The 12,722-nt window shown below is 31.6% G+C and overlaps 1 protein-coding gene across 1 annotated transcript; it reads right to left on the bottom strand.

The window, feature by feature from the left end:
• Window positions 1-5,288: 5,288 nt before the first annotated feature.
• Window positions 5,289-6,376, bottom strand: LOC18033337 (two-component response regulator ARR9). Its single transcript, XM_006420658.2, has 4 exons — window positions 6,088-6,376; window positions 5,822-5,976; window positions 5,649-5,719; window positions 5,289-5,547 (listed from the first exon to the last, which is right to left on the bottom strand). Exons 1-4 carry the CDS (start codon window positions 6,188-6,190, stop codon window positions 5,313-5,315), a joined length of 564 nt encoding a protein of 187 aa, XP_006420721.1. The 5' UTR covers window positions 6,191-6,376; the 3' UTR covers window positions 5,289-5,312.
• Window positions 6,377-12,722: the final 6,346 nt, after the last annotated feature.

Here is a 12,722-nt window from a genome sequence, read left to right as displayed (position 1 = left end):
AACATTCATTTTAGTTGGGTCTAATAAGTTTTGCTTAACTCAAGTAATTTGTGCTAAAAACAGGTGCATAATTGAGGGTTTTAAATTCATAAGGGGATGCTAGAGCACGAGTGCTGCAACAATCAGAGAGCAATGCGGGAGAAAGCTTAAAGCGCGTGTTAGCCATAAAATTGCGATCTGCATGTTTCCTAATTTAAACGCATGCACGCTCATGGGCTTTGGTTTTTACCCTAATTTGCAATATAAAAAGAGGCGTGCATCACATAAAAAGGTGGCAAGGAATTATCATAAAAAATAATTACAAAGGCAAGAAGAAGGAGATCAAGATTTAGGAGTGCTGTTGGGAAATAAAGAAAAGAACCGTGCATAATTATTTGTCTTTCATTGTGCTCAACTTATATTTCTCTTCTTCCTTTAATTGTTTGGATGTATTCTGAGATCAATATATTTATGTTTATTTTTCTCATCCAGATTATGAACTAAACTTACTTGTAGTTGAGTGACAAATAATCCAATGGGTTCTTGACTGTTCTTATATGTTGTTATGGTAATGCTGTAGCATTATACTCTAATAGTTTTTATGAATATAACTGTTATTTCAATTGATCGCCCATTTAATAGTTTCAATTAAGATAGAGCAGCAAAAGGGCATGTTTTAGCGGACATTATTAGAGTATTACTTGTTCTTAAGTCGAGTTTCCTGGATTAGGTTATCTTGAATCCTATAAGGGCAATACTTGAAGTTAAGGTTTGTGACATTCTAGACATAGGTATTCACCTTGTAGGGTAGAGAGATTAAAGGTTATAATATCGTACCATAAATATATGAGCAACTGGACATTGTTAGTAGATTTAAAGGTATGAGATTTCCAACATGTGATAGCTGTGGATGCAGATTTATTCTACCCATTGCTGCAGCACTTACTGTAACAACTGGTGCTAAATTGATAAACAACAGTTACCCTATTAGGAGAGTTTGATCATTCAACTACTATATTCGTAATTGAATCTTAGACACATTTAACTTAGATTATTTCATTACAGTATTGTTTTATTTCCATCTCTTGCAATTATTAGTTACGATAGAATTATTTGACAATTGTTTGTTTGGGTCTTTAGTTGATTTGCATTATTGTGATTGCTTTAGCATTTTGAGTAACATCAATCCCTGTGGAGACGATCTTGAATACTCATCACTTTATTACTTGTTGTGTATACTTGCACATTAGCATTGATAATAATTGATTATATAAATCAACCAATAGTACCCAACAAAATAACAACTCATCATCCTTGAACCAGATTCTTTTCATTAGGCCTATGAGGCCTTGCCTCAGTTGGACATCCTCAAACATGTAAGTATTTTAAACTAGGCTTTTTGTTCGTCCAAAGTTCATAAGGGATTCGGCAGTTGCTTTACTTAGAACCCTCTTAAGGATATACACTGCAATCTTAAATGCTTTTCCCAAAGTGATTTTGATAAAGTAAAATAACAAATCATACTCCTTACCATATCTTTAAATGTCATGTTTTGTATTTTAGTAACATCATTCATAATGGGTGAACCCAACATAATGTACTGTGAGATAATACTACATTCCTCTAATAACTTAGCAAACAATCTTGAATATTGTTTACATGAACCGTCATATTTGCCATAATATTCACCACCACGGTTAGATATGATACTTTTAGCTCTTTTATCAAGATGGTTCTCAACTTTTACCCTTAAACTTTTTAAACACATCTAACAACTGTGACTTTTCATAGAGAAGATATGTGTAGCCATGCCGAGAAAAACCATTTATGAATGTCATAAAATATTATTGAAATGGCCCAAAAATATATGTATGAATGTCATAAAATATTATTGAAATGACCCCAAAATATATGTATGAATGTCATAAAATATTATTGAAATGACCCAAAAATATATGTATGTATGAGTTCTAAGACGTCCAAAGTCTTGTTCGCTTCAAATCTTCTTTTGTTCGTTTGTTTCCCCTTGATACAGTTAAAACAAATATCAAAATCTGTAAAATCTAAGAGGTTGAAAATCTCTCTATTCTCATTGGTAAATTTTCTCTTTAAACCTTGTGTATTTAATTGTAGGAATCATTAAATGAAGCAATTATATCAAGCATATAAAGATTATCATTGCCTGACAAAGAACTGGAACCAACCAATTTTATATCATGAAACAAACAAAGTTTTTCATTCCCAAATAAACAAGAAAAACCAGATTTAACCAAAAAAGAAAATGAAAATCAAATTATGTTTAAAGGATGAAATAATAAATGTTTCATCAAGATACAAATAAAATCTAGTCTTTAATAATAATCTAAAATTTTCAATTGTTTCAACTTCAATCATCTTACCATTGCCTATATAGAGGTATTTTTCACCATCACTTGGCTATCGTAACTCAGGCAACCCTGTGTAGACACACTGATGTGAGTGGTTGCACCAGAATTTATCCATTACGTGTGTCTAGGTACCTAAGTTAAATCAACCTTAGAATAAACCAAATTAAAAAGCATACCTTTCTCAGCACAAGAGTGATAATTAGTGCAATGCTTCTTCTTCTGTCCTTCAACTCCACAGAAGAAATAACTAATATTTTTCATATCACCTGGTTTCTTTAGTTGTTTCTTTTGAGGTGCTTTATCTACAGCTTCCTTAACCTTGTTCTTTTTCTTGGCGATAGAAGTTGAGGCTAAGTGAGCACTTTCTGCCTTTTCTTTCTTCAGCCTACCTTCTTCATGCACACAATGTGATATGAGCTCATTGAGAGACCATGTCTCTTTCTAACAGTTATAGTTCACTTCAAACTGGCTAAACTGTTTTGGTAAGGATATTAAAACTAGATGCACTAGCAAGTCCTCAAGAGTTCAAGCTTAAGTGCTCTCAGTTTAGAAGCAAGATGAAATATCTTCGTAATGTACTCCTTGATATTGCCTTTACCCGTATACCTCATTGAAATTAGGTTTGTTAAAAGCATATAAATTTCAGCCTTTTCGTTCTTGACAAACCTCTTTTCAATTTATGCAAGGAACTTCTTAGCGATTATTGTCTTTTCAAACATTGAGCCTCTAAATTCTTTTGAAATGACCTTCTTCATTATTACAATACACATGCGATTTGATCTCTCCCACCATTTTATTTCCCTTTTATCATTAGGGTTACTCTCATCTGTAAGAGGTGGGGAAAAATCAACCCTTAGCACAAGGTCGAGATCCATGACTGCGAGAATTATTAAGAGATTCTCTTGCCCTGACTTAAAGTTAAAGTCATTTATCATAGGAATAAAATTGATTTTGGTAATAATATTAGTAGCAGACATAACTGAGTATAGAACCACAAACAAACAAAATAAGCTCATATAAGCCTCAAAATAAAAATAAATTCAAATAAAGATAAATCCCATCTCAAAATATATGTCACTCCATTAATATTTTATCTTTGGACAAAATATTAACTTGTAAGTGATACCTTGGTGTAGTAATTAAAAATTAATAGTAAAAACTTGTCAAATAGTAAATCATCCTTTGGGCCAATTTATTGTTCACATGTAAAATCAAATAATCATTACGCGTTTTTTACCACAAGTGCACATGTAATTCTATCATATATGGACTTTCTTTTGGGCCATTTGATATTCACAGAAATTACATACACATAATCGTTTATATTCCAAAATAAATTAATTTCCACAAGAGAGGCCATTTTAGTGACATGTTGTTTCAATTAATTCATCTTAAAAATATAAATAGACATACCAATATTTGAATTTAAAAATTGTAACCAAAATTACACAAAAAAAATTAGGTCAAAGTGAAAGTCAACAGTCAACGATCAACAATAGATCGGTCAATTGTTGACCAGTTCAGTTTGGAGCAATTTAGGTTGAGCAAACCGGATCCTGAATCAGCCCAAATCTTGAAACCCTAATCTCTTTTTTTTTTTTTCTTTCCTTAGGTGGCTATAGTTTAACCAAGTCACATAATGTGGGTGATTGCAGCTGACTTGCTGGCACAGCCCATGGTCGCATCTTGCCCGACCTGCAACCTCTTTTTTTATTTTCTATTTTTCTCATGGCCGCCGCTTTTTCCTCAAGCACCCACTTGCGTGCATGTCGTGCCTTGCCTGGCCAGCAAGGCCAACGTTGGTGGCTACCATTGTCTCTGGCCACAAACTTGAACCGAATACATGCTTTTTTTAATCCTTAAAAAGAACAAAACTTTAATAATTAATCAAAAAATAAATTTTATTATTAATGATTCAACATGAAAAGACTCTAATATAGGAACATTGATGTGGTGAAAGCCAACACCTATAATATAGGAACATTGATGTTTCACCAAGAATAAAAAAACGAATATGCGAAAGTGTACTTGAATCTATCATTCGCAATTACTCTCTATAGTTGTATGGTTGGCTCTCCAGATTAACACGTTCTCTTAGAGAATCCTTTAAATTTGCTTTGCTCTCTCTCTCTCTAATGATAGAATGTCAGAAAGAATACAACAATACGTGTGACCTAGTGACTATAACAACTTATATAGACTAGTTTGTCTGTCATATTTAAGTATTTCTAGTTCAGTCCATCATAGAAATAAAAATTATTCTTAAGTTTTTATAAATTAAAAGTCCACATCTAATTAGATATATTAAAAATTAAAAATTTATATTATTAAAAATCTTAATAGATCACTTTTCATCATAATTGACTTTGTATGACAGTTTACAAAATATAATTATTACCGTATAATTATCATGTGTATTCTTCACTCGGTGCCCGATCGAATCCAAATATTAGCAATTATTGAGAATTGGACCGAACAACGAAAATCCTGTAAAGCTTTGTAAAACAAAATAACCGAAAACAAATAAAAAAGCAACTTTCCTAAAAGCAACTTTCATGACCCCACGTTCTTATGGGTAAGTTACGGTATCCTTATCTTGTAGTCCAGTATTTTAAGATGGTTAAAAATTAAAAAAGTATGGTAGTCTTAAAATATTGTAGTCGCAGCCTAATTTGATTATCAAATAAGGAAAAAAAAAAGACAGAGAGAGTAATTAATTCTCTTAATCAGCCATCAAAATTGAATTAATTTCTTTCTTTAATTGCTGAAGTATTACAATAGAACCCTAAACAAATATTCCTATGTCTCTTATGTCAAGTGAATTGAAAATTTATCTATGAGCCTGTACATGAAAACAAAGGGGAAAAAATTAGGAGAAAAATGTTGTAAATTAATTAAATTAATTCCTACTAAAATCCTAATTGTAAAAAATGGCCCAAAAAATAATTAGACAATTTCCAAATCGGGCAGGCCATCATTATTAATATCAATGGTATCATTTAATCTTGTTCTTGTTCTATCTGCAGAGTCAATTTCTTCTAAGCCCTTTCTCTTGTTGTTAATATTGTTGGGTTCTTTAATCTCCTTTGATATTCCTTTCATGAGATGAGGTTTCAGCTTGTTCACATCTGCTAATTGAACTGGCTTCAAAAAGAATTCTTCAGCTCCTTCTTCCAAACATCTGATCATTAAATTGAAAAAATAAATAGAATTTCATAATCTTTAAATTACACACTTTGTAAGAAAAAAATTCATTAATGAGGAAAAAAAATTATATCTCACCTGTTAATTCTTGATGGGATATTTTCTGAGGACATGATCACAACAGGAATGTCTTTCAAAGATGCAGATTCCTGCGAAATTTAGACAATTTTTGTTTAGATTTTGAATTTAATGTGTATGAATTATATTTAATTTTTTTAAAATAAATTAAAATAAATGACAAATTAATTTACCTTGATCTTTCTAAGAAGATCATAGCCAGTCATCCCTGGCATGCAGTAATCTGTAATAATCAAATTTACTTGTATAACTTGTGAATTTGTTTGCTCATCTTCATTCAATAAACCCAAAAATTCCAAAGCCTTGTTACCAGAATCTACTGCAGTAACTGCAAAAAGTTTTGAAAAAAAAAACATTTTCATTAAACATTTATGAGTTTTATCGATAAATTTTGTCTATGATACCATATTTGACGAAAGCAAAATTTATAAATTGTTACCTTGATAAGAAGATGTTTTAAGGAGTCTTTCAATCAACTTTCTGTCGATGATACTATCGTCAACAGCAAGAACGTGAAACTGTGAATCAGTTATCATTCCCATAACTGAGAAAAATATATAACAAGTGTGTGGCTTGATTGTTTTGAAGCAAAGGGCAACAAAGAAGAAGATGATATGGGCAAAAACAAGGAAAGGGCAAAGGGAGTTATAAATGGGGAAGTGATGCAAAGACAAAATCTTTAGAATATCTGTACAGTTTGGAAAGCAAGATCCTGCAGATTTGGTAAAGAATCCTCAGGATCTTCTAGGTTGATTATTGAATTAGACAACAGGCAAAGAAGGTGCCATGTTTTTTCCCATTTTCTTTTATTAAAATACTATTGGACTTTTTCTTAATATTGTTTTTGACCCTTTGATAATAGATTAAGGCAAAAAATATTATTGTTTAGGGTTTAGCTCCACTATTGACCTTTTGTTTAAACTTAAGGCTATCCCTACTGTTGGCTTTTTGTTTAAACTTAAGGCTATTTCTTCAAAGCCAAAAACTATCTTTTGTTAAATTGGTCATATATATATATATTTTTTTCGTCTTTTTATGAGATTGATCAGAGTTCAAATCTCATCACATCTGTGAAAGTATTATTATTTTATTCTAAATTTCAAATGCTCAAACCAAATTTCAACGGTAATTCGTCAAGGCAGGTCCTATTGAGATTGGATTATAATAATTGTTTGTATTGTATTGTCTTAAATAATACTAAGAAAAAGAGAAAAGAAGGGGAAAAAAAAAAAAAGCTACTCCTCCAAGTCCTATACAAGTGCATGAACAATACCAACTCTATTGTTATTGAAAATATGATCTTTTTAAGTTATAATTTGTGTAACTTACAGTTCATACAAAAATTACGTGGACTTACTATTATGTCATTACATTTTACTACTTTTATATATGGGATGTAACTTACACTAGTTGTAACTTAACAAAAACCTTGAAAATAATACAACACTTGGTCTTTTGCTATTTTCTTAGAGAGCAAGTTAATTAATTTCTTTAATTCCAATTTTTTGAAAGGGGTTTTAACAAATTAACTTAATTACTCAAAAGTCAAAGGGCATCTAAATTTCTTTTTTCCTCGCAATTTGGATATCAATTGAATTGGGACAGTCATATGAATGATATAATATCAAATTAGAAGTCGATGCCAATTGTCAAATTAGATATCAGTTGAATTGAATTAATTTTTCTTAATTTTTAGTTTAAATTGTATGTATGATCTTTTTTTTAATTGTTTTAATTTTTTTCTTAAAGAATACTGGTTGTCAGAGATTTTTCTAACTGTATATTGGCGTAAGAGTAGGCAAGCCTTTAAATTAACAATCATGTGACAAATTTCGGTCAATAGATGTCGGCAGATCCTTTTTGTTTGAACATCTGTAAGTTCAATTATTCTTTCAACATCTTTTACTTTACATATCCCAATATCACTCCTTGATTACATTTTGAGATCTTGTATAATAAAGTATATATTGACCGGCAGATTTTTTTTTTTTTTTTGTCTATTCCCTATATCTTACTTTCTAATTTTTATTATTACTTTATTATAATACATTACAATTTTACTAATAATGCATCATAAGTATGTTTGGATTTGCCTCAATGCAACATAATTCGAACCCAATTTAAAAATATCTATCTACAAAATGAAGAAATTGAGTATATGCGTTAAGGACTCAAACCCTTACCTTTAAATACCCACTACTAGATTAAGAGCTCGTTTGGAATTATTTTTGAGAGATTCAAAAATAATTTTGAAAAATTAATAGCCAATTTTATTACCTAGTAAATTCTTTTAGAAATCACTTTTAGAAAACAAATCACTCTATTTTATTGTAAATTTTGAAAAGAATGAAAGAGCAATTTTTCAAGATCTGATTTTGATAATCAGTTTTATATTTAATATAAATTCATATGTATCCTCATATATATTATAAAAATCCAAAATTATCCTTATTAATCAAGAAATAATATCATTAACTTTAAAGAAATTACTATTATTACCAATTATACAGAGATAACAAAATAAAAAATTAAAAGTAATAATATGAAATATTTATTTTAGTTATCGGTTATTATAGAGGCATAACAAAAATATTTTATATAAATATTTATAAATATGTAAATAAATTTTATTTAACATTATATCTGATGAAGTCGTTTGCATTTTTACAACAGTTTAATAGTAAAATTTACCAAATATATACAATTGTTTTTAAAATTCACGTCACTTTTAAAAAGTCAAATTTAACAAATATTTAATAGCATCTCCAAAAGCCTCTATTAATTTTACTCTTCAAATATCTATTTGCTTACCTATGTGGCAAACAAAAGAGTGAAAAAAATATGTTATTCTCCAAAAGACTCTTCAAATATAAATAAGTTAATAGTATTTTAATCAGATAATTATTTTTTAAAAGGAAAAGTCAATAACAATTAAAGCATTTCTCTCTCTTTCTCCAATGAAAAATAATAAAATATAAATTGAAAAGTGAGAAATCAACTCTCCAAATTTGAAGAAAGAGAATCATCTCTTATTTGAAGAATCTTAATTAGAGTGTCTTTTGGACTCTTAAATATTGATGTGGCTCTTCAAATAAATAATAAAATCTCATTTGAAGAGTCTTTTGGTAATGCTCTAATTGATTGTCTTCATAGCTAATTATTTGTACTACACAATTAATAACAATTATTTTAAAAGTTAAAGCATTATTAAACTGGCCCTAAGAATTGATTGTCATGTTCCTATTATCTTTTGAATTTTAAAAATACAAATAACATATACTTTTGCTTCGAAATTCTAACTATAGTTGGAATTTCACTTGTATAAATATTCTCTCCTCAGTCTCTCGGTATCAATTTATATTGCTGTTGAGTGATATGCGCTTTGCTTATATTTAGAAGCTTGAATACTTTAAAATCAAACACAAAGCTGTTCCATTGACTATATTTGAACCAATTTTGACTACTTCTCGGTGGAATAAAGCAAAAAATTTTAAATTCTATTACTTGGGCTCATTAATTTGTTATTTTTGAAACAAAAAGTAAAAGAATTAATTTATTAATGGTCTCCTTTTTTATTTTGTTTTGTTTTTCGTAGCAGAAAATTTGACCATGCAACAACATTGTTCCAACAATTCCTAAAATCTTACCTTAATATTATTAGAGACAAGAATTCTTAAATCGGGGATCCAATGCATCACTAAGGTACTCTTTCTTTTCATTGTATTTCCTCTATTGGAAAAAGCTCACTGCACAAGTTGTAACTTTTTCAATTTTTTTCCTTAAATAAAAGTATTCTCTTCATAATGGAATTAGCTTTTAAGCTGTAGCATTATCCCAAGTTGCAGATAAATATTGTTAAAATATAAATTAAAAAAAAAATTAAATCCCAGCTAAGGACTGTGTGAAGGTGCCACATTTTCTAAGCGGCGGGATCATGTGCCGAGTGTGCTCTTAAACATCATTCCAAATTACCTTTTAGGGACACTTTACACATTCTCCCTTCAGTTTGATCAAGAAATATTTCAATGAAAATCAATAACATTGCTACACTTTTTCCCCTCTAGTTTGGGCAAGAGACACTTGCACCCAAACTCTCTAGTTTGGGTAAGGGACACTTGCACCCCAAACATAATAAGACTGATACATTTTCTCTACTCTAATTTCAAAACATAACAATTTCTCCCCTCCGGTTAATATTTAAATTATGATTTCTGTTACTATAATCCATTAAATTTTCGAATAAGTTCATAATTTCCTTGATCAATTTAAGTAACTTTCTTGACCTTGAAACAATTTAAGTGTTTTAGATACATATAAAATATTTATTTAAGTTGATATTGGTTAAAAAGAAAAAAGAAAAATGTAATTTTAAACATTCTGTTTAATTCAAAGTTTATAAGAATAAATAACAAATTTTATCAGAGAAAAAAAATACGAAATTTAGCTTAAGAAATGATTTTTTTTGTTGTTGAAAAAATTAGACTCCAAAGGGGCTTGATTTATGGGTAATTTTTAGGAACCTCCCCTAAGGTTTGGTGTATTAACACCTAAATAGAATGTATTTATGTAATTACATATACCTTCCCTACTGTTAGTATAAAAATATGTATAGTGTCAGATAGAAGAGTAAATGGGTTATTTTTACATACCTCCCCTGAGGTTTCACGTAATAACAGTTTAGTAGAAAGTATGACAATATTTTTAAATCCCTCCCTTGCTGTTAGTATTTCCGTCAGTTGACCGTTTGTGGACCGATAAAATAACAAAAACACCCTTTCAAGGCTAACAAGTGCAACTTCCTAGCTAATATTTGGCAATATTAAGAAATAAAAAGTTGTTCTCTCTCTAAAAATCTAATTAACTGGAAAAAAATTAAAATTAAAAATACCAAACCACTGGTGTTGCTGGTCATGTTCGCAGGAATACTCAGCTTCAAGATTTGGGGCCAAACTAAAAGTTGGGCTTGTGATAATGCGACGATAATTTAACACACACACACACACACACACACAAAGTCTGAAGCTGAAGTCATTGGCTACGATAACAAGCTGTGCAGACGTGGAGAGGCATGGAGGAACCGTCGAACCGAGAGGAATGATTGGATGAGAAAGGATGTGGCTCTTAGGGCTTGTTTTGTTTTGTGAAATTAGGAATTTGGGGATCGAAATCGTGGGCTGCAACGGCGAGACGTGGTGCGTCATGAAGGAATCACCGGGAGGGGTGACCGGATGAGGGAGGATGTGGCTGTTAGGGTTTGAATTTGGGGTTATGGATAGGCTGATCGATTTGAGGGCTTTGTTTTGTGAAATTGTTTTGTCTTCTAGCTGCTGACTCTGTTATCCATTTGGATTTTAGGGTTAACTAGAACAGAACCGAAAACCAAATATAATTTCAGGTTTGGTTCGATTCGGGTCAGCCCCTCATAGAATAGTAATCAAACTAACACGATTTTTCTGCTAATTCAACAAAAATCGAAATCGATAATCCTTTACAACAAACATCCACGACATGACAGCACCGATTTTTCCAACTTATATATCCAAAACGAAGAAAACCAAAGCCATGATTTACTGCAATAGTTTTTTTTTAATAATGAATTGGACCGGGTAATGGAGTGATGCAGTTGATTTTTTGCGCTTACCAATAGTAGTACAATTAACTTTTTAAGTTTTTTTTTTAATTTTAAATGAACTTTTACGATTTTAGCCTTGTATATTGATATTATACATAATTTTATACTAACAGCAGGGGAGGGATTTAAAAATACTGTCATACTTTCTATTAAACTGTTATTACATAAAACCTCAGGGGAGGTATGTAAAAATAACCCAAGAGTAAATATGTAAAAACATATTTAAAATTAAAAATATTTGCTTTTGCCAAATCATTAAAATTTTGACCCACTTGCCTGCTGTTGGCCCAACCTTGACCAGCCGGTCATGGCTCCACCAGCGACTGGTGGTGGTGCTTTGCCACTGCCGGAGTCCTCTCCTCACACCGGCGACCAACCCCATTCACGGCAACCTTTGAATCAACTGCGTCAATCAACACAAATTAACCCAAGTACATGGCTTTTTGAAGTGTCTCTTTTGCTTTGTGTTTTCCCTTCACTGAGAAAATATGTCAGCTAATATAATAAGCTTTGTTGGCTTAGATTTGATATTACAGAGTCCTGAGCAGATGTTGTGGCTGTGATGTGGGTTTTATTGTATTTGACTAATAGGCAAAACACCTTTTATTGGCCTACAAGGACGGTGCCTTTTTCTTTTTGTTGGGGAACTTCGTGAAGAATCCAACTTGCTTCTTTCTTCCTTTTCTTTCTTCATTTTAATTCGTTTTTTAATTTATAATAACTTTTTGAGATTGAATTATCGGCTTCACAGGTAAAGAATGGCATTTGGTATGTCACAAGTCATAATTATTCTTTTTCTAAATTTTTTTCTGATGTTTTTGTTGCTAGAATTAATTTCTTAAGGTTTTGGCACCACTCCCCATTGGATTTGTTGTGTTCATGGTACAATTGGCCACAATCTCAATCACTCGCACTGGAATTAACCCCAAGGAGTCTCGGAGCTGCTGTTATTTACAACAAGGACAAGGTCTGGGATTGACCAATGGCTCTTCTGGGTGGTGGTGCTTTGCCACTGCCGGAGTCCTCTCCTCACACCGGCGACCAACCCCATTCAAAGCAGCCTTTGAATCAACTACGTCCACCAACACACATTAATCCAAGTAGGCTTTTGTCTCATCATAACCCCCACACCCCGGCCGCCCCTTTAGCAATCGCCGACACCAACCAACAGCGGCTAACATCACCCTTGAACCATCTGATACCATGCCGCAACCTCTGGCATCCCAAAACCCAAACTGCACACAACTCTTAAAACCCTTGCTTGGGCTTGTCACGCCGCATACCACTGCCGTAATTTCTACCGACAGTGATGGTTCCATATCATCACAGTCCATCCCCTCAACCAACCCCCCATGCAACCCTGACCTCAATAACATCTCAACAACCATGAACGTTTCTTCAACCTGCACTTGCGGCCACTTTTAATGGAATTCTCACTGCCA

Source organism: Citrus clementina, unplaced genomic scaffold, assembly GCF_000493195.1.
Source record: "Citrus clementina cultivar Clemenules unplaced genomic scaffold, Citrus_clementina_v1.0 scaffold_9, whole genome shotgun sequence".
Lineage (NCBI taxonomy): Eukaryota > Viridiplantae > Streptophyta > Magnoliopsida > Sapindales > Rutaceae > Citrus > Citrus x clementina.
This window is presented reverse-complemented; position numbering and strand designations above follow the sequence as displayed.

What these genes read in the sequence shown, in the direction of transcription:
- LOC18033337 (XM_006420658.2), bottom strand. Translation starts at nt 6,190, where the DNA reads ATGGGAATGATAACTGATTCACAGTTTCACGTTCTTGCTGTTGACGAT. An exon ending in ATCTTCTTAGAAAGATCAAG is followed by an intron (nt 5,720 to 5,821) that starts GTAAATTAATTT and finishes TAAATTTCGCAG; the next exon opens with GAATCTGCATCTTTGAAAGA. An exon ending in ATCCCATCAAGAATTAACAG is followed by an intron (nt 5,548 to 5,648) that starts GTGAGATATAAT and finishes TTTAATGATCAG; the next exon opens with ATGTTTGGAAGAAGGAGCTG.